General features: G+C 34.5%; 1 protein-coding gene across 2 annotated transcripts in view; it reads right to left on the reverse strand.

Annotated features, from left to right (window-relative positions):
* Window positions 1-4,445: 4,445 nt before the first annotated feature.
* PAN3 (poly(A) specific ribonuclease subunit PAN3) overlaps window positions 4,446-23,063 on the reverse strand; it is a 146,116-nt gene continuing 127,498 nt past the window's right edge. For both annotated transcript variants that reach the window (XM_074216145.1, XM_074216146.1), the window contains 5 exons: window positions 20,149-20,288; window positions 18,372-18,501; window positions 11,450-11,514; window positions 9,039-9,177; window positions 4,446-7,457 (listed from right to left, as the gene is read on the reverse strand). In XM_074216145.1, coding sequence (XP_074072246.1) covers window positions 7,317-7,457; window positions 9,039-9,177; window positions 11,450-11,514; window positions 18,372-18,501; window positions 20,149-20,288 — 615 coding nt within the window. In that variant the 3' untranslated portion in view covers window positions 4,446-7,316. The remainder of the gene's footprint in view (window positions 7,458-9,038; window positions 9,178-11,449; window positions 11,515-18,371; window positions 18,502-20,148; window positions 20,289-23,063) is intronic.

Genomic DNA, 23,063 nt, shown 5'->3' on the forward strand with positions numbered 1-23,063 from the left:
TAATTTATAAGTGAAATGCTGGAGGCTCACAAACCACACATTTAGAAAAGGGTCTTTTCTAGAAAATCAAAGATATTACAAATAATAAACAAAAACTAAATCTACATTACATACTAAAACTAAAAGCAAAACTAAAACTACAAACTATTAAAGTACAAACTAAAACTAAAAGCAAAAACTAAAGTAAAATGAGCAAATTCCCAGAAAAAGACACTAAAAGATAATCTTTCACAAGAAAAACTAATCTTGAATGAAGAGCTAACTGAAGGTATGCTGCATTAGATTAAAATGGAATGAAAATGTCCTGACTTAAAAAAGAGATCACCTTTGGAGAGACAACATGGTATAATGGAAAGTACAGTAAATTGAGATTTCATGGAACTGGATTCAAAATTTCACCACCACACTTTATTACCTGTATGACCCAGAGTAAGTCACTTAAACATTCTGGGCCATGGTTTCTCATCTGTACAATGAAATGTATAAACTAGGTAACTTTTGAGGTCCCTCCTAGCTCCTGATCTAGGATTTTAGATTTTCCTATGTTTTCTATTTGATAAACATAATCTGACTTACAGAGATGTGAAAAAAAAACTCACTGAAGAGTTCCTGCCAAACTTCAGTAAAAAGTCAAGTTGCATAAGGGAAGTATAAGAATTACTTGTTCCTTTTTTTTTTAACCTAGGTATTACACTCAGGGATCATGGGGAGGTGGAGAATGCCATATACAACTATCTTGCACAATGTCTTATCAAATTGTCATCCTGCCACCTGTTATTAATGACACTTTAAGGTAGCAATGCTGAAGGTAAAGCATGAGAAAAATACTGCATTCTTCCCACACCAAAGCCATGTTTAGGAAACAGCAATGAAAGAGAAAAGACAGGATGGAGAGCTGGAAAAATAACGTTATGAATGGGAAGGGACTATGGAGACCAATCCCCCATTCCCTCATTTTATATTAGAGGAAAAGGCAAAGTGATTTGCCAAAGGAAATGAAAACAAGGTGTAAGGAGCAGAGCTAAACTTTGGATGCCAGGTACTACTGCTGGTGATCTTTACAGCTGGATGGTATAGTGGATAGAGCACTGGGGATGGAGTCAGGAAGATCTGAATTCAAATTCTTGCCTCGCTGGGATATCCTGGTCAAGTCACTTGACTGCTTCTCTGCCTCAGTTTCCTCAAAGGGAAAAAGGAGATAATAATAGCACCTACTTCCCTGGGGTGTTGTGAACATCAAACAAGAAAATATTTGTAAAGTTCTTAGTGTATTACTTAGCATGTGGTAGGCATTAATAGGGGCAGTTGAATTGCTCAATGGGTAGAGTACTGGAGTTCAAATGAGGCTTCAGACATTCACTAGCTGTGTGACCCTGAATAATTCACTTAACCTCTGTATGCCTTAATGCACTGGAAAAAGAAGTTGGAAACTACCCAAGTATCTTGTGAAGAAAATCTCAGAGAATAGTAGCAAGTTACAGAGTCACAAAGAATATGATATCACTGAACAGCTGAACAACATACTAATAAATTATTAACAAATTCTTACTCCCCACTATACCAAAAGCATCAATCCCATGAATTGCTACATAATCCAAATGGACAAATGTCATTTAAGTTTAAGAACATAATTTATATAACTACTAATTTGCATAATATGAATAAATAAATGAAGCAGTTATTCAAAGTTTACTATGTGGTAAGTACTTTGCTAAGCATTAGTGATATAATTTGAATTCATAGACATAAGCAGGTTCTTCAACTCACATCCTAAAGGGGGAGACAACACACGGATAATTTTAGCTATAAGTCATAAAGAAAGGTCTCTTAATCCTTAAGATGCAGCAACAAAGAAGATGGAAATTAGTTATTTCTTTTTAATATCATTTCCACTGATGAAGTGATACCACTGCCTGATGATGAACCAAGTGGGATCACTTACATTTTCTAGAATGGACAACTGATTTATAAAATAGAAGGAAAACCATATTATAATAGGACTTAGATTCTTAAGTTGAGAGATGTTCATCAAGACTTAAGTTTCCTACAAAAAGATCTCATTAATGCCTACACATTGGAGATACAAAGACAAAAATTGAAATAGGAAAACAAATGGAAATTATCTCTCTTATTATTTATTATTATTATTTACATAGAGATGGCAGAACTCTATTAATTTACCTCTGACCTTACACTACTCATTTAAACCATCTAACATTTTGATGTAAGATAGTCTGAACCACATGAATTACTGTTCTCCACTTAAATCTCTATTCTACTGCCTAATTTTGCAATGGGAGTAATTGTAGGTTGCTGATTATACCTGTATAGACTTGGACATGTCCTAAAGTAGACTAAAGACTTAGAATACAGTCACTTATTGGGCAATGTATTTGAGGATCATGCCACCTTAGTGCAGACAGGTTCATCATCAGAAAATTATTCACCAGATGAACAAATTTTATTATAGCTAATTAAGAATTTCATTTTGGTCACTTTTATCATCCATTATCACTAAAGAATAGGACTGTAATCTGTGCTCGTGGAAGATGAAACTTCAGTGGTAGAAATACAAATCTTTAAAATTATTTTGAAGCTGTTCAACTCAAATTTATATACAGGCAGAATAGCTTACTGACCCTCCTGCCAAACAACTTTCTCTACATCTCTCAAACAGCCAATACTAAAAATATTAATAAAAATCCTCATCTCTTTTCTTTATTGTGTACTGAATTGGTTGCCAAATTCTGTTTTTATTGCATATCTGGAAAACAGCAAAATTCTATCAACTTTTTCTTTGAATTTATATTTATTCCTCTTTTATTCCTCTCACCCCTATCCTCCTCTGGTCCTTATAACTGCCTAGATTACTACAACAGCTTCTAATCTCCTCTCAATCCATCATTCTGCATAGGTACTTCACATACTAATCTGCCTTACTATCAAATTCGTCATGTTACTTTCCTACTAATCTACATAAAGTTTATTAAAAATATCTTGAGATATCAATGTGGTTGCAATAAAGGAATTATTCAAATAGACAAAATTATGATCTACCAAAATTAAAGAATCACTTCTAAACACTTGGCTTTCAAAATATTCTACAACCTGGTCTTATCTTACCTATCCAACTTCTTAAACACTTGTTCCCAAAGAAAATGCACCACCTCAATCTCACATCCTTAGGAACACATTATACTTATCTATAGCTTTAAAAAGGCTGTTTCCCTGGGCTCAAAGACTATACTCCTCCTCCCATCCATCTTGAAATCTTCAGGAAGCTTCCCTATTACTTCCCAGTGTTAAGTTCTGCCTTCAGTAGACAAGATAGGAAAATCCATTACATGGAAATGGCAGTTGAACATATATAAGTTAATGAGATAGAGGAAGTAGAGAAGAGGGTTAAGGGTAGACTCTTAGGGGATACCCACAGCATTGTGGAGTATGATTTACCTCTCCAACAGCCTGTATACTATATTTCAACCCTTTCCAACTACTTTATTCTAGGTATTAGTTGTCTCAGGACAATCTCCTCAAGCCAACCTCTATCCTTTTTTATATCTAATACTGCTACTGAAAGCATGTCTGTTTTTTATCAGTTTTTTTTAATCACACTATCCCCACTGATGTCTCTTAGTCAGTTTCAAAACCTTTAACCTTGGATTCTTTCATGTCAATCTATTCCTTTTTACATGTCTCAGGTACATTTATTTAATTGTCCTTGGAAGATGCAGAGAGAGAAAAGGAGAGACAAGAGTTTTTTCCTAAGAAATTTCTTTGTCTTCAAGTCTTTCTGCAAGCGTATTCCTTGCCACATAATCTCTTAAATCATTAAAATGTCACCAGCTCAAAGCATTCTTAGATTGATTATAACAAGCTTCCTTCCCTACCTACTTTGAAGAAGAAACTTCAATCACTTCTCTACATGTACATGCAATGATGTTTATTTTCAATTCATAAAACTTACCTGGTATACCACGTGTACACTACATTAATTCTGTCTACATGTGAAATCAGGATCTCAGAAGTACCAGTTCAAGTTCTGTCAAGTTCAGAGTATAACTAAAAAAGAATCCTTGCAATATACCTAACAAGCACATCTACATCAATTATGTGAGAAAAGGGCTCTTTTTTCAGACATGGTTTGCATTAGAAAGTTCTGGGGTTCTTTCCAACTCTGATACTTTTTGATATACTTTAGTGTGGGCATATAAACAAGATTCACATAAACTATGGGAAAAATCAGGTATTATCTAGAAATCATAGACTATATAAAAATTTTAACTGAAATGATAATTTTATAAATCCATAACCTTCTTAGTATATCTGCAATTGTATAATTCAAAAGTTAAAAATTCTCCAGAAACTTGTCTGAGTCCAAACCTCAACCTTTATATTTACCACCATGGCAAATACTATGAAATCTAACACAAGAAAGAAGACAATTATATTTTTTGTAATTCTTTATTAAAAATACTGCTGTACACATGAAGACTGAAAACAGGATTAAAGATGAGTAACACATATTGGGATCATGACATTAGAACGTAACATACTGGTGCTTTTTAGGGAAGCTTCTGACGTTTAAATCACTGAAACAAGGTCAAAATCAAAAAAGAGGTACCCTCAAAAATATTTACAATGTAGCAAATATGTAACAGAATTTAAAACAGGTACAAAAATTTAAATGACCAACATCACATGATTTCTAAGGTTGCCCTTTCTGTGCTTTTATCTGTCAGAACAGGAAGGAGTGGAAGGATTATGTCCTTAACTTGTGACTGTGTTTTAGACATTGAAATCTTCCTATGAGTGAAACAGATGAACGTTTAGACAACCTCTTAAATAGAATTACACAATGGAAAAGAGGGCTCCCCCAAAAAACACCTAAGCAGAACTTCAGACAGTTCTTGTTAAAATCATTCCCAAGAATGGACTAAATGAAAAAATAAATATAAAACAGAGCTTAAAAAAATGCATTACCTGACACCAACTGTTTTCTAGCTGACAATATTTACTTATGAAAACATATCAGCTGTCTACCTTTTATTTTTTAACCAAGTCCTGAGGTTACTGGGGGCTGAAGCAAACTGGATTTATGCTGCAAATATACTTGGGTTTGCGATTTGGACTTGCCTTGCAGAGGGAAGTTTGCTGGTCTACACAGATGAGAAATTCAAGCCCTATTTTACCCCTGCCCTTCCTTTACTTTCACAAAACATTGGTCCGCAAATTAAATTTTCAAAGGTTCCCAAACCCAAAAACTAAATAGATGATCCCCTTTTCATTTTCAAAGAAAACATATTGGAAAAAATCTCCAGCCCGCTTATAAATTAAGCATTTCATATTTCTTCTAGAATACAAGTACTTCTTTTTTGTACAAAAGAATTACAATATGATTTGTCAAAAACATATAAAAAGACAGCTGCTCTTTCTCAAATACACGAGCTAATGATAAAAGACTTTTGCATGTTAACTTCTGCAAATTTTTGTTCCTTTTTTAACCTTAAAAAGAACAATATTGTGGCAATTGCTAATTATTCTTTTTGATAGTGAACATTATGTTCTTTTTAAAATCCATCCAGTTCAAATGTAACAATAATTGATTTTTTTAAACTCAACAACTGATGCTACCAAATATGGATTTAATCACATTTCTTAAAATATGTAAAGCGCTTCTCTAGTCTTCAAAGCTTTCAGATGAAGAGAGATGCTTTTTCTTGATGCATTTCTCAAGGCAGAGAATCATTTTTAAAGCTTATAAAAAGTGGACAGAGAAATATTAAAAACTTCTCTGAAAACTACAAATATGTAGAATTATTAAAATTGAAGTCAGTAACATCAGTTGCAAGTGCTTAGAGTCTGTCCTGACCTTTTGAGTTTCCACATTTCTTCATAGTTGCATGTTGAGCACCCAGTGCTATTAAAACATTCAGTGCTGGGAAAGGATACATAGTCTTCACTACTGCATTAAGAAAGAAAATTCCTATGTATTTGGCAGTCTTCAGTATCAAAGTATAGGTGTTTTGTCTTTTACTATAAATTCCATGAATACCCAAGTTTGGCGGCAACTGCATGTCCAAATATTAAGAAAGTTAAGAGAAGGAAAATTCCAAACTTTTGAGAGTAACTTATTCAGGAATATTCCACATGGTGAGTTATTATCAAAAGTAATATTACTTTGGGCTAAGCAGTGACTGCAAAGGCACAGCAGATCATTATCCCTCCAAATTCAGGCTGAAAAACTTCAAAAAGCTCTTGATGCCAGACTACTGCTGTGTTTAGTTAATCTTCTTAACAGTGTCTTTGTATCTGTATCCAGTGTAAAGTACCATAATAAAGCTGTGGTTCAAAGAACAGAATTTTATACAAAAAAAAGTATACTGTAAATAACCTAAAGTAATACACTCCTGAATTTCAGGCCTTTTCTTCTTTTTAAAAACACAATTTCTTTAAAAAATTTTTTCTCTATTAAAAAATTGCATAAATGTAAATGCATCTGACTAGCAGGGAAACAGACATACAGTTTATTAAAAGGCGCTGGCTGTATTTGGAGCAAAAAACCTAAAATGCTCCTTTAATTACTGGATGTTCATCCAAGTGTTTCAAATAACATTAGTTTACCACTTTGCTCAGAAAGTACTTAAATCAACTGATGAGGGAATTAGAATTCATCAATTCAATGATACTTTGCTTTGTGTGTTCTTTTAAAAAAAAAATCTCCATTTTCAGATTGGATACTTAACAGTGGATGGCATACAGAGAGCTTGCAAACAACACTCCTACAAGGATTATGCACTATACTGTTCTTTAAAGAAGGGCATTTCTATGAAATTATTTACCTGGTCCTTTACATGTATCTGGGCAAATCATATCAAAATGAGTAAATCCTGCAATATCCTCAGTGACAAAAATGTTGCCCAAAAGTGTCCTTGCAAATAAGTTTCCCTTAATAAGTATACAATGTGGCAAAACTTCAGAGATCAGAAAAAAGTCTTAAAAAAATTAAAATTAGTGCATATACAAGTGGAAAAAAATAAAAACAGGAACATCATGCACCTGCTGGTGTTCCTCCCTCTAAACTCAATTCTTCACAGATAAAGCCCCTGGTGGCAGCCATTGCTCTAGGACAAGGGAAGCATTCTTCCCTTCAAGTAACTGTGTACCTGACTCAAGCCTGAGCAGTTCGCTCACCTCCTGTTTGCTTCCCAAATATGAAATGAGACAACGATGGCGAAGACAACAACAACTCAGCGGTAGTGCCATTTGCTACTGGTCAAGTTCCTCAGCAATGCCCTGCAAGCTTTTAGCAAATACTACAACTGGCCATTGGCAGCCGCAATTAGTTCTTGAAAAGTGTTCTCAAAGCAGCGCTTCAAGTCGCTATATGTCACCACGAGGACACTCTTCTCGTCCCTGGAAATGAGGCTTATTTTTTCAGGTACACCAGCATCTAACTGTAACAAAAAATAAGAAATTAAAACTGGGATTGAAAAAGCAACCAAACACCTCCCTTAACCTCCTTCATGGGGAACATTCAGGACAAAAGTTTCCTTGGGATGCACCCTTGGGATGCTGTGAGGTTCCAATGCCAATGGACAATCCCCATTCCCAAGTCCAACACACTATCCTAGTAATCAAAAACATTTTTATAAGTTTATGATCCCCAGGTTATGCACCCCTGATCTAGATCAGCCTCAAAATACGCTATTTGAGATTGACTGAGAGTACATTTGACAACTTCTACATCCCTCCCCTATGCATAAAATGCATAGAATTGCAAAAGAAACCAATTATTGAAATATAGTAATCAACACACTATCCTTAAAGAAGTTATGACAGAACAATAATGGAAGTAGTTGCATTAGATTATAAACTTTGAAGATACTTAAAAACAAGGACCTAAGGTTTCAAAAACCAGACTAAATAAATAAAATTTATTTGGAAGTCAAGAGTCTGACCACATATGCTAGGGCTGGCTTCTGCTCTTCAATAAGAGACAAGACACTGTTAATTCTTCACACTCTATATGCCTCCTCTGGATGCTAAGCTACTTATATATGGATACCCATATGTCATGAGTGGGTTTTTACTTTCACCTGTTTAAAGATAAGGGTCATATGCTGTCTTCCAGACCATCTCACCATAAAATTCTTCTCCATCCACCTTTTGCCAAATCATGTACTTTAAAAATTACAAACTTTACCTCTTCCAATGAACTTTTCCCTAACTAATCCCACTCAACTCCTGACTCCAATTTCTCAAGTAATTCATCACTCTAAAAATTATTCCCATCTTCATTATTTAAGGTTGTACCTGATCATTTAAAGCTTGTTTTTTTATTTTGAATTTCAAGGAATGAGGGACCAACAAATGAGTACATATAAAACGTCACATAGTGCTGTGCCTTTTCCTTTCTATAATTTAGTACCTGATACAGAGTAGTTGCTCAAATGATGACGAATTGTGAAATTATAATTTATCAAATTAAAGGTTCCATGATATTAACAATAATTTTTAAATTTTTATGGTTTCAACCTGTGATTTCTCTCAGCAATTCTGAACTTGTAGTTCAGAACTGCCTGGGTCCTGGAGAGATCAATAAATGATTTACCCAAGGTCACTAAGTTAGCATGAACTGGAAGGCAAACCTTGAAACTAGGTATTTCTAATTCCAAGGATGGAGATCTAGACTTTCATTTTTAAAAATTTTAGGAAAATTATAGCAGACCAATCTAAAAGGATAAAAATGCTTCAAAATAATAAATTTTATGGAATGCAAAAGTTCTCATAATATCTGACATTTTATCCAAAGAGATTTCTTTAATTACAAATGATTTAGTACAGTTATGAATACCTCCATTCCACAGAGTAAACTAAATGAAATGAGTTATTACCTTTTTAATAAAATTTGTTGAAACCCTAAAATAACGACAGATCCCCATTTTATTTATCTAAATATCTTTTACAAAACCTAAATAACAAATTAATACATGGGAGAAAGCATTACAATTTTAAAGTAGCTACCTACAGATTACCTTGTTAAGACAAGAAATAATGTGACTGAGGTCAATCCATGGGGCACCAGCTTCTGTCACCTGATGGAAGAGATGATCTCTAAAGAGTTTCAGCAGATACCTATCTCCAGTTTCTGACCAAGTGGGATCCTTCTGAAACCTGGCAGAAGATTGATTTTTCACATTAGCAACAAAAAAGATACACAAGGTACAAATTAATTTTTCAATATAGATGTTTATCTTTGGTTTATTACCAGAGGAATTTTTTTTCATTAAAAATTTCTCAATTCCTTTTATAGCACCCTATAAAATAGAAGCTATTATATAATTTTAAATTATATTCTTGGGGAAGCTAGGTAGCACAATGAATAGAGCACTGGTCCTCAAGTCAGGAGGCCTTGAGTTCAAATCCAGCCTCACACACATAACACTTACCTAACTGTGAACTTAGGCAAGTCTATTAACTCCACTGCCATGCCCCCCCCCCCAAAAAAATATACTCTCTAGTAGTTATTGTTTTGAAAATTACTTGATAAAAAATAATTTAATATTATTGCAGGTTTAAAAAATGATCATAGTGGGGCAGCTAGGTGGTGCAGTGGATAGAGCACCGGCCCTGGAGTCAGGAGTACCTGAGTTCAAATCCACCCTCGGTCACTTAATAATTACCTAGCTGTGTGGCCTTGGGAAAGCCACTTAACTCCATTTGCCTTGCAAAAAACAAACAAAAAAAATGATCATAATAAATAATTTAGTAATGTTCCTTATCTTTAAAGCTGTTGTTAAATAGTTCTTTTAGGACTGCTAAAAGTCACTGTTAAGTACTTTTGGATTAATTCAGTGGATCTGAATTCACTATCTTTAGATTCTCACTGAAGTCTTCAGAGTCTTATACAAGAACCTTCTGAAAGCAAAGGGTACTAAATTCTACCAGTTATCTTTAAATCTTATTATAAATGAAAATATGGTCCTTTGAGGAAGAAGGATATTATATACTTGTTACACTGAACTTTTCCCCTCAAAAGATAATCTGGGAAGAAATAAAAGAAAATAAGATTATTTAATTTGGGCAGAGAACTAATTTGATAATCTTAATTCAGTTCAACACACTGGAAAAAAAGAAGAGTGAAAGAAAGGGGAATGTGTTGGTAGTCTGGACACAGTAGGAGAGGCCAATGTGCTTTTAGTTCTCCCTCACAGCTGGCAGGGGATCAGAGGAGGAAATCTCTTAAGAAGAGCCAAAATGGTATTCCACTTAATAGTAGGCAAGCAAAAAAGATGGATAAAAAATTGGGATGGAACAAAAGTACGCACACCTCTTTGCTCTTCAATACAGGAAGCTAAAAAGGAAATAGCAACAAAGTTAAACTGAGAGTCAGATTTTCCTTGGTAAAGGTGAAAAGGAATCAAAGAAAATTGTCAACAAAATATGACCAAAGAACCACTAGTAGAACTGACAGATTCTCAGTGGCTTTTTATTTCCTTCAAATCTTTCCATTGACTCTTTGGTGGGAGACATTTCCACCAAATTTAATATAAAAGAATTGGGTCAATAATAAAATGGGTAAAATTAAAGAGATTAAACAAGAATAGGTCATACTTTTTTGATATGATAAATTTCATTATGGATGAATAAAGTGACGGCTCCAGTATTCTACTGGATAAAAACTGAGGGGATTTATTGGATTTAAAGAGAAGAAGGGAGACAGACTGTTACACTCTTATAGAACTAACTTCTAAATCAATTTTAAGTATGTGACAGGGTGGCTAAATCAGTTACAAAATATCAACGGTAACTTTGCAAAAGACATTTTAATTAAAAAAAATGATGGAATGAATTTTCCTAGATCATTCCCCCTTTAAGTTTTTTCTAAAGTCTATTATAACTATGGTTAAAAAGAAAGTCGGGAAGAGGTAAGTTCTTGATGTTTATTGTATTGTTGAAATCATAAAAGCATAGAATTACTTTCCACTATTATGTTTCTTCTCAAATAGTAGAACCAAATTCAGAGACTACAATGGAATGTTCAAGATGCAGACATACAGGGGCAGCTACGGTGGTATAGAGCACTGGAATAAGGAGGACCTAAATTCAAATTGGGCCTCAGACATATAATAATTACCTAACCTAGCTGTGTGACCTTGGGCAAGTTGCTTAACTCCACTGCCTTGGGGGGAAAAAAAGGCAGACATAAAATACACATATATACATTTGCCTTCATGTGGACTACATCTAAAGTAAATGTTCCCAATCAAACAACATTTATAAACAATGCTAAAGTTAACTTTACATGAGAATTTTTCTTCATTTTTCTTAATGTCTCAAAAAGACACAAAATATACCAATTCCTCATTTCTTTTAAATCTCCAAAAAGAAAAAGACAGTAAACATCCAAGAATGAAAGAATATTAATATGTTATAAAACCCTTACTCTGGTCTCTCATTGATGGTTCCCAGTTTTGCCAGAAGTCTAAATAGTCTTCCATTCTGAACCTCCTATATAATAGAAAAGTATGTTAATGCTTTAGACTTTGAAAATAAAAGCTACAAATTAAGAGAAAAACAATCTATAGTAATCTGTTCTATTCCTGGTCTCTCTCCACTCCCCCACAGCTAGTATTATTCCTCTGAGATTATCTGTATAGACTTGCTTGGGAGCACCTTCAAGGCAGGGACTGTTTCTATTTTCCTTTGTAGGTCCAGCATTTAGTGCTAAGTCTTGCACTTGGGAAGCACTCAATAAATGTTTGTTATTAAGCCCATGAGAAAAATCTACAATTCTTAACCTTCAAGATTATGATTTGAATTTAGTTTTACCCATTTCATTAAAAAGCATTCAACATGGGGGGTGATGATCAACCTTAATGGATTTGCTCATTCCATCAATGCAATAATCAGGGACAATTTTAGAGCACCTGCAATGGAGAATAACATCTGTACCTAGAGAAAGAACTGTGGAGTTTAAAAACAAAGACCAAAGTCTATTACCTTCATTTTTTTTAAAAGTGTCTTATGTACTACATATTACAGAAAATGATAGGTAGAAAGTACTATTGCATATAATTGGAAAACAAAATATTAATTTTAAAAAAGTATTCAGAATATCTATATAGATGGGTATTATATTCGTTAGCTAAAATAACTCATACTAAAATTCCCTTTAATGTTTTCAGAAACTGAGGAGCAATTCTACAAATTTTGCCAATATATAATCAATCTATCTTTTATTAGACTATTATTATTTTATTATCACATTTCAGTATATCTGGATATCTTGATTTGCAACCGAGGTATAAATTGTTTGCTCCCTATTATCTCCAGTGAAACCTTTAATCCCATTTAGAACAACACCATTCCTCAATGGATCTACTTCAAAATGGTTTACCAATCCTCTAAATCCATTCCATTGGGCTCTGTGGAGTCCATGCTCAATTTTCAAATTCCACTCGAGCCACAAACTTTTCCTTCAGCATTCTTCATATCTCATCATTTTAATGGAAATCTAACTTTATAAAGAAGACAGCACAACTTTCACAACCCTATCCACTGGCAGGTACTCCCACTCCCAACAACTCTCAGGATGTATATGGAAGTGGTTGGCATTTGATGGTGAAGTGTATATAGCAACAGCCCTTGAATCAGGAAGACCTGAGTTCAACTCTAATCCTGGACCCTAATTGTGTGTTATGACTCTAGGCCAACATTTCACTTCTGTCGGACTCAGTTTCTTCACTCATCTTTCAGGATTGTGGTGAAGATCAAGTTTGCAAACCTTGTAGTGCCATAAAATGGATAGCTATAAGCAATAGAAACAATAAGCAACAGCAGCAGTAGCAGCAATAGTATTAATAGTAATCTATTCCTTATTCCCCAATTCTGCTGCCTAACAGATCTCAATGATGTCCATATAATTTGCCTTTTAAACTAATATATTTTTTTAAATTAGAAAGTACTTCTTTTCTCCCCTGCCCTTCTTTCTCTGCTTCTCCCTACTGAGGAAAAAAAGAAAAGAACAACAAAATATGCATAGTCAAGAAAAATAAATTCCCATATAGTGTCCAATCTATTGGTATCCAAATCACTCTCCAATTTATTCAATATCTAACACTTACCTCAAACAATCTTTCCTTCCAGCTTATCCACTGCTCTCAACCTTAGGGGATTCAAATGCTCATGATAACAATCTAACATCTTCAAAATACAATTCCTCTAACTCCTACTGCCTCCTTTCTTCTCTCAATTGTTTCATGTATACAGACATACCTTCAACCCTTGCTATCCCACAAAAAACACAGAAGTTCCTATAAACTAAAACTTTGAAATTACACTCTCCAACAATAAAGGCCTATCCTAACCTTTTCTTTTAATCTCACACTAAACCTAGGCTTTACTCTCATTGTAATCACCAGTGCCTTAGCTCCTCTTTAGTTCTTCCTTCCTTTTCCCCATCTTCCTACCCTGGTTTCACTTATCTTCATACCTACCCTTTCAAGTGTCTAAAATAGTACTTTGCATACAGCAGGGACTTAATACTTGTTGAATGGATATGAATGGTACACAATTATCCAAGATTCACTCACCCAACTGGACGTTCACCTGTTCTTATCCTACAAATATAGAATTTTGGTTAACCTAATCATTCCCCCCCACCTTCCAGTAATGATGAGTCATTTGTGAATAAAGTCATGAAATCAAATTCATTTCATTCACTAAAATTTGTTGCATAATTGTTTCTCATCAATTCTGTTACTAATTTCCTACTAATTCCTCACTTTGACTGTTCCAAATGTTTTTATCTCTCCTCAATCCCTAATCCCATTCCCAACCAGGAGGAGTAATTTTCCAAACTTTATCAGAATCACCTTTCTCCTTTTATAAAGGAATGGAAGAGATTACACCCATTCTTTATTAAAGCTAATCCCTTTTGATTTCAAGGCTTCATCTTTTTTCATGCATCTTAATTCTGGCCAACTTCACTGGCTCTTTCCTAACTATGGCACTGTAGAGAGAGTTCTGATTTTGGAGACAGAAAACTTGAAATCAAAACCAGGATTCCTTCTTATTTCATAGGGTAGTAAGTCACTTAAATTCTCTAAATCCTGATTTATCTACACAAAGAGGGGCTGGAGTAGGGGATGATGAGCCCTTCCAATATTAAATCAATGATGCTATATCATTTCAACTCCTAGTGTGTCAGTACTTTCAACAGGTACTAGCACTATGGGTCAGGGCAGGTGTCATGTACATAATCTCTCTGAAACTCAGTAACTTGTTTGTAAAATGAAACCAATACCTTTACCAACTCTACTTCAAAGGAAGCAATCCTGGTTTCGATTCCAAGTTTTCTGCCTCCAAAATCAGAACTGTTTCTACAATGCAAGTTAGAAAAGAGCCAGTGAAGTTGGCCAGTCAAGATGCTTGAGAAAGATGAAGACTTGAAATCAAAAGGGATTAGCCTTAATAAAGAGTAGGTATAATCTCTTTCATTTCTTTTTAAAAGGAGAGAGTAGGTGATTCTGATAAAATTTGGAAAATTAATGATTGGGAATTGAGGAGACATGAAAACATTTCAAACAGTTAAAGTGAGAAATTAGTAAAGACAATAATACCTATACCAACAATACTTAAAAGGAATAGAACACTGGCTTTGGAATCAGGAAGACCTTGATTGAAATACTTCTTCAGGCACTTGTATCTTTGTGAACCTGGATAAATCATTTAATTTCAAATTCCCTCACACTTTATTTAGAAAATGAAAATAAATAATAATATCTATCTTCCAAAGGGTTGAAGTGAAGATAAAATGAAATAACCTATATTTAGCACAGTGCAAACCTTAAAGCACAATATAAATGATAGCTACTGTTATAGGTTTAGTGTGGGTAATTTGGGAATTCTAGATAGCACTATAAATGTGAATTATTATTTTGTTCTCATCTTGTTTGATAATCATTACTGTTATTATAATATTCAGGCTTTCCCAATATTAAAAAATTCTTTCACTTGATCCAACTACCATACCAATTCCTTTCCCTTATTTCGTGATTACCTTTCTTGAAAAAGTTCCTAACACCAAATGTGTTTGCTTCCTCATCACCTCTTTTCCAAACCTTGCAGTCTGACTTCCATTTCTACTGCCTTACTGAAAAATTCTCTCAAAGATTTTTCCATTATCGCCTAACTATCCAATCCAATGATTATTTTTTGGGTCTCACTCTCTATGGGATTTAATGAACATCATCTATAACTGATGGTCACCTCTTGTCCTTGGAAACTTTTTTCCATGGTTGCAAGAACCTGTTTTCCTTGGCTTATTTTCTTTCCAGCTTCTTATTGTTGATGTTCCAACAGTCTCTAGATTCATCTTCTTTCTATACTCTTAACATGTATCATTTTTGTTCAACCACGTTTCAGCTACAACTACAGAGCACAAGATTTTGGTCTTGATTTCTATTTCCTGAAATCCAGACCCTGAATGATATCTACAAATATTTATAGAGCTAACTATTTATACCTCAGATGAAGCATGTGTCAGAATAGCAAGCAAATCAGCAGTGAAATACAAGGAGATATCAAGATCCCAGAGGAAATGGAGGTGCAAGATGTGATCTAATTCTAGATCTTACTTATACTTTAATGTTTGTCCTAGTGAGTCAACATTTATTAAATACTTAGTATGTGAAAGGCACTGTACTAAGTACTGAAGATACAAAAAAAATGAAAATAAAAAAGATAAACTCTGATCCCAAAGAGCTCACTACGCTCTGGGGAAAGGTATGTACAAACAAGCTATTGACAGGAAATAATCCAGAATGAAGGAAGGCACTAGGATAAAAGGAAATCAGGAAAATCTTCCTGTCAAAAGTGAGATTTTAGCTAGGATGTTAAGGAAATCAAGAAGGCAAGGAGATAGAGAGGAAGATGGAAGAGGATTCCAGGCAGGGAGTCTACCCAAATAGAATGGAGAACTTAACTTTTAGAGGATGGCGAGTTCAGTATGTAGCATCCAAAAGACTAGTATTACTTGAGATGACATTAAGATAACATCCAGTTTGAAGGAAATTCTATTTCTGCTATACTCTGGTATGGACAGACTAATCTAGGCATCACATTTAGTGCAGAAGTGTCCATAATATATGGCATCTAGGAGGTGACCAAAATAATAGGGCTATTCCATATAATCAGATAAAGTGGAATAAATGTCCAGAGCAGAGTAACCAGGAGGGTTATGAGTCTTGAGTCCATGGCATTATGAAGATCAAGGGAAGAAAATGAAGTTGTTTGGCCTAGAAGTCTCAAAGGAAATGTGTTCTCTTCCAGGATGTGATCGTATGAAGGAGGGATGAGAATTGTTCTGTTTGTCCCAAGAGAGGGCAGAACTAGGAGTAACGAGTAGCAGTTGAGTGAAGGTAAATGTAGACTTACTGTGAAGAAAACTTCCTAACAATTATTGCTGTCTGAAAGTAGAACAGCATGTCTTGGGAGTCAGTGGGATCCTGTTCTTTGAAAATCTTCAAGCAAGAGATATGTAATCATTTTCCTACTTCTGTCAAAAGTACCCCAATCTTTCCAAGTCATCCAGATCTATGACATCAGCATTATTCTCAAATCCTCACTCTCGCTCAACCTACTTGTCTAATCAAGTGCCAAAATCTTACCATTTTTTCCTCCATAATATCTTTCACTCCTGACCCCTTCCCTTCATTCAATCAGCTACCTCCTTTGATCAAGCCCTCATCATCTCTCACCTCAATTATTTCAACATTATACTATTTGGTCTACCTGCATCAAACCTAGTAGCTTCCTGCTGTCTCTGGGACAAGATAAAATAGCATCTTTTTAAATCTTTTCATGCCCTAGAATCAAACTACCTCTCTACTCTTGAAGCGTAATACTGTCTCTCTCATTCTACAGTTCAAAACAAGCCTTCCCTCTGTTCCTCATACACAATGCTACATTTCCCATCTTTAGGAGAGAGTGCCTCTGTCAATTCACATTCTTGTAATACCTTCCTCTCTTTATCTCCACTTTGTAGGGGTCCTTTCTCTTTCATTATGATACAGCTTAAACACCTCATGAACATTTAAAACCAGATGTCCTAAAGACATCTCAAAATTCAACTTTTGAATGTGTTATTTTCCCCAAGAAATCCACTCCTTTACCAAATTGCCAAAGTTAACCATCATCCTATCACCCAGGTTTATAAGCTTGAGACTATATGACTGGCTGTTCACTTATATTCATTCTCTAAAACCAGAGTAAACAAATCATGTCATTTCTATTTCTATGACATTTCTTTCACCTCTTCTCTTCTGATACAAGTCACCACTTTAAGGTCAGGTTATCACCACCTCATCTTGTAGTCTATATACTAGAAGAACTCTCAAATTAGTCTACCTGTCTCAAATTCTGATTCTCCAGACAATTGTGGTAGTGATTTTCTAAGCCTAAACTCTCCAGTGCAATAAACTCCAATAACTCGATTGCCTTCTTCCCTTTGACTTTTTAAAGTCTTCTATAACCATGCCCCCCAACCTACTTTCCAGCATTATGATACAATTCTCTTCTTTACATACTCTGCAGTTGTATCCCTGTATTTATTCTCCATTCTTCATTCATGACAGTATCAAATTGGACTGAATTAATGCCCACTGACTGTGACTGCCCTTGGAGCACATTCTATAGTGCAGTCAAGCTGCTATCTTTCTGCCTCTATGGCTTTTCTCTAGCCATCCTCTTCAAATGGGACAGCAGTTTCTCCTAGACCTATAGCAGCACCTAGGACAGGCATCTGTCAATAGGAGGCACCTAAGAGATATTTGATGAACAGATTCTTTGCTCCTTTCCATATTGATTTCCTATCTCCCACCCCACCACCCTTAAAACCTGTTCAAAAAACCGTTTGTCCAGGAAACTTCCCTACTTATTCTAAGTGGCAATAACCTTATCTTCTCAAATTCCCCAGTAATTCCTTAAGTCCTGAATAAGTCACATTTCCATATTAGATTAAATTGCAAATTCATATAGGATAAGGATTGTTTCCTCTTCTAAATTTATCTCCTCTCAGGTTCAGCACAGCATTCTACACTTAAGAAATGCCTGTGAAAATGGAACTACTTTTTTCCAGATAATGTTAGAATTGTTATCATGGGAAAAAAATAGAATGCTCAAAATCTATTTAAAAAAATCTAAATAATATATATTAAGCTTAGCTAAAATTTAGTCTCAAGAAATATGGTCTTTAAGATATTTTGTGTCAAAATATCTTTTAGTTTAGTAATTACTCTAAACAAAGAAAATAACTTGCCATTTGTGGGACAACTTATGTAAACGTGGATGACTGTTTTCTTTACCTTGGCTAGGTCTTCCTCTATGACATCATTTCTCATTTGAGCAGCATCCAATTGAGTATAGAATCGAGCACCAATCATGGGCATGATATCATTTACACTTCGTAATCTGTTTTGGTCTGTCAGCAGGTACCTATCAACAATAAACAGGAGTCACTTGAAGATATCACAATTAAATAGGTGTTACTATATTGTTATTTAAGAAAGCATTTCATCTTCTAAAAGAAGTTATTTCTTACATTTTAATGGTCATTGTTTTTCCACCTATAAAATTTTAAGAACCAATGGAGAAGCAGAAAACATACCTTTCCTCTTAATTTCCTGCTGTCATGGAAATAAGAAGGGGAGGTTGGGTAGGGTCAGGTTTAAACTCTTTTCTTTCTCACACTCTTCCTCAAAATAATGCCTGATGAGAAAGCTGTGATGAACTTTTATTGAAAACAAAAGCTTTTTTCTACTACTTTTGAATGACAACTTTCAAAACCAAAGACTGAATTTCAACTTGCCTATATCAACTGAGTCACAGCTTTAGAAAATTAAGACCAGTGCCCTGGCTGTTACAATACTGTTTAGGAATCACTACTGTCATAATACGTGAAAAGCAAAATATTTAACACTGTAACAAGATATGGACAAATCATCATACCTGAATGTTAACAGAATGAGACACCTAACAATAAGTAAACCTCCCTATCTTGCACACCAGTGCAATGGTAGTGCAATGTGGGAGAGCCCCTGTGGTCCACACCTGACAAAATGATTACAGAAAGATCCAGCCCATCCAAGGCTATAGAACTCTGTCAGTTGGGACATGTTTAATGCCATAGCCTCACTTTCTGCATCTGTAGAGTGGAGGTAATATATACACAATCTACATCACAGGGTGTTTGTAAGAAAGTGATTTTGAAACTTAAAGAGCTATAAAGATATGAATTTGTATACACTTGGAAGTTCAATTGTCTGAAACTGCAGTTCCTGAGAAGGGTCTTACTACAACTTAGAGGACTTTAGGTTTTTCAAGTTAATTTGAGAAGATTTATTTATTATGAGTTTAATACAGGTTTTCTACTATCTGCTGTAGTATCTTATATTACTAATGAGCTAGGATACCACCCACTTCCCTGGATAACTTGGATCTGGAATGGACAAGCTATGACGGTCTTGAGCCATAGCAGACCTTCATCAAATCCAATCAAAATCCACTAAGGCTTCATGCTCTATGGCCATAGGATATTTCAATGGCCTTTGCTCTTCTACATATAAGCTCTTGTTTGTATTTCTAGCAAAAAGGGGAGAACTCTGGGTATCTTACTAGAGACTGCTCATCTGTCCTTTAGACCAACTTACCAAAAAATGTACTTAACTTAAAAATTAAAAAAAAAACCCTAACATCTATATCTATATTATAGGGGTATTCATTAGAGCAAAAATCTGTATTATCAAATTATCTACTTATAATAACTAGTTTGGTGTGACTAATAGTAACAATTTTAGAAAAAACCTCAATGTTTTTAGTTTTATGATTTTAATTATAATTCATTTGATCATATTTTTGGATTTATTCCAAGGAGAATATATAAAAACAATAATGATAAATAAATTAGAATGCAAGTTTGTGAAAAAGTAATTTTGGATTTTTTTTTAAAGGCTAAGTCTTATAGGTTGTTTCAATATTAAAACAACATAGGAAAAAGATGTCTGGATTAATTCTTAAGCCTACATTTTGGTCATATTCCATAGTCTATGATAATCTTTTTAGCTCATTGTATTTAAAACTTACAAAATCAGATTCTTCAGATCAGAGGAATAGTTGATTGTCACCAGTTCCATTGCTTTCTGCAAATTTTCCCGCTGAATTCCTGCCAAAGAGTTGCAAGCCAAAGCCAACACAACTTTTCCTAATGACATCAGATCTGCTTGCTGACATGAAAGAATGAACATAACTTTTAACTTTAATCTCATAGAGATAGATGTTTAATGCATTGATATTACTTTGCCTTCCAGGAAAGAGCAAGGGCACTTCAGTCATTTACATCAAGCAAGTCAAGAGCATTCAAAATTAAACTATTGAATTACTAATTTCTTTAGGCTTATTTTTCATAAAACTGAAATTTCCCTATTAGAAACTGATTCATAGGTAGCTATAACTTGTTACACATGATTACCACCATTTGAAATATGAAATTTTATACAGCACTACTCAATCTAGGAAATTTGCCCACTTATCTAAAAAGAAGCTCCCAATAAAGAACATGATGTTGGCACTGCCAGGTTCAAACCTAACTTCCACAATTAGGACTCTGCAAACCTCACTGATATCCCACCTGTATTTGTTTCTAATGACTTAAGGTATTCCCTTATGGGTTTTCCTTTGCAAGATTATCTTTCTCTCTTAATATTTCATTGCTTTAAATTTAGAGGATGTTTGTATAGGTGATTTGGGGTTGAATAACCTACATCTTTAAGGGAGCAGAATACTCACTCAAAATAAACCTAATACACAGGCAACTGAAAGAAATGCAAGGGAAAAATGAAATATTCTCAGGAATGCATGTTACAAAAGTGGAATGTGCCCTATCAGATAATTTGGTTTATCCCATGATGTGAGATGACTCATAACCTTAAACTATAGGAACTGGACCTGAGATTTCATTGCTATAAGGAATTCCCCTTTATCACTGCAGGCTGGCATCTTCCCTAAATCTGAGTTTTCAGTTTTTAGAAAGATTTGTCCAGGAATCTACTATCAATATGTTTTAAGAAAGGAGACTTGAAGGCCTTCCTAACCTGAAGACCAGGTATCTGTTCACTGTGATATTACCTCCCTTGCTGCAACCTAACTTTGTGGCTAAATCTTCACCCACTAAAGCTAAATAGGATGGCTGCAGGCCAAGCAGGCAAAATTATTCAATAACACTAGATATTTTTTAAAAATCATATTACTGATTATTACCTAAAAGAAATTGACACTATATGCTACAATTTACATCATGCTAGTCTCATTGAAACACCGTTAAGTTTAAAAACAAATCAACTTAAGAAAGAAAAAGTAAAATACTAAAGATGGTATTTCTCCCAGTTTTATAAATGAAAAAAATCTTATTCCTTAAAAGTATTCCTTCTCAAAAAAGATTAACAGTTGGAATTGAATATTTTGAAGGCAAAGGCCTACTTTCTACATAAATGGTGTCAGTACCATTAGGTCTAAGATTTTTGCTTAATGATTTATCTTTGGAAGCCTGGATTGGACCAGGGAAAGACAGAAGAGAGGGCAATGGGAGCAGAAAAACAAGGAGAGAAAAGGTGTAATAGGAAAAAGTTCTCTGGGTAGCCAGATGAAGACATAATAGAGTAGAGTAGAGAATCAGGAAATCCTCAGAAAGAGTCAGGAAAACCTTTCCCTCACTCAGATATTATCTGGGTCACCTTTGGCAGTTCACTGTCCCTCTCTCACTCTTAGTTTCTTCATTGATTAAATGAGAGGGTTGCCTGTGATGGCCTATTAGGTCTCTTCTAGCTCTAAATCTATTTTTTTAAAGAAAAGACTATTGCTCCTAACACTGACATCTGAGAGATACCACTATGGAAACAGTGCCACAGGGTAGGGAAAGGAAAATTTCTCTTATGTCACTTACATTTTGGGATATTGAATTAAGAGGAAGAATAATCCAGTTACCCCATTTTACAATAAAAGCCAAGAGAAAATGTACATACCAGAGAACAGATCACATGAAATTTCATGAAATTCTGGTGTATTCACTAATGAAGACATTTGAATTCAAATGTATGCATCATGTGAATAAGGTTACTTACTAGTAATTTAAGACAAGTGTTTTGGCTAGCATGCGCTAACCCACTCAATTTTTTTCCAACCGTGAGGAGTAATACAATATCCAAAGCACAGCTTCACCCTGTGCTATTATTGCATGAGCACTCTCATGTTCTTGGTCTCTTCCTTCATATTCTGATATAAGACTGACAGCTAAGAATCCGAAGTCTGATAGATTTACAATTAACTGTTTATCTGATTTAAATGTACTTTTTCTAGCACCTCTCTGAATCTAACTCAAGATAAAAGAGTCTCACTTTTAAAAACATATTAGGATGACTTAGGTAAATCGCAATGCAGAAATAGAATTTACCATCTCAAAAAAGTTTACTAAATTGCTGCTTGATTTTTAAAAATAATATGGTTAACATTACAACAAACTTAATAACTTTCCTTTTTCAAAAAAAAATTAGTTCCCAACTAAATATTATCCATTTGTTATTGTGCTTCTTACCTCCATCTGTTTTCCCCCCATTTATTGCATTCTAGGAGTTTCCCCCCAAACTCATTTTCAGTTGCTTCCTGGTTTTCAATTCTTGATTCTTTGCTCTGATTCTATCAATGGCTCTACTTATGTCCATTTTACTGTAATCTGAAATAGACTATGAAAAATACACTGCAAGAAACAATGCACTCCCATGTACCTTCTTCTCTGTCAATCATGCTCCCCCTTTTATGACTATTACTTTCTCATTTGTTCATGCTATATGTTGTAAGGAAACACATATGTAGCTATCATACACACGGAACACATCTGAAAAATTTCTTACTACTAACGAAACCAAATGAAAGGTAAAAGAGTAAGCTTACCAACAAACAAAAACAGAAAAACAATAAAAAAAAAACCCACCTCCTAATATTACCTA

This window comes from Macrotis lagotis, chromosome 1 (assembly GCF_037893015.1).
Source record: "Macrotis lagotis isolate mMagLag1 chromosome 1, bilby.v1.9.chrom.fasta, whole genome shotgun sequence".
Lineage (NCBI taxonomy): Eukaryota > Metazoa > Chordata > Mammalia > Peramelemorphia > Peramelidae > Macrotis > Macrotis lagotis.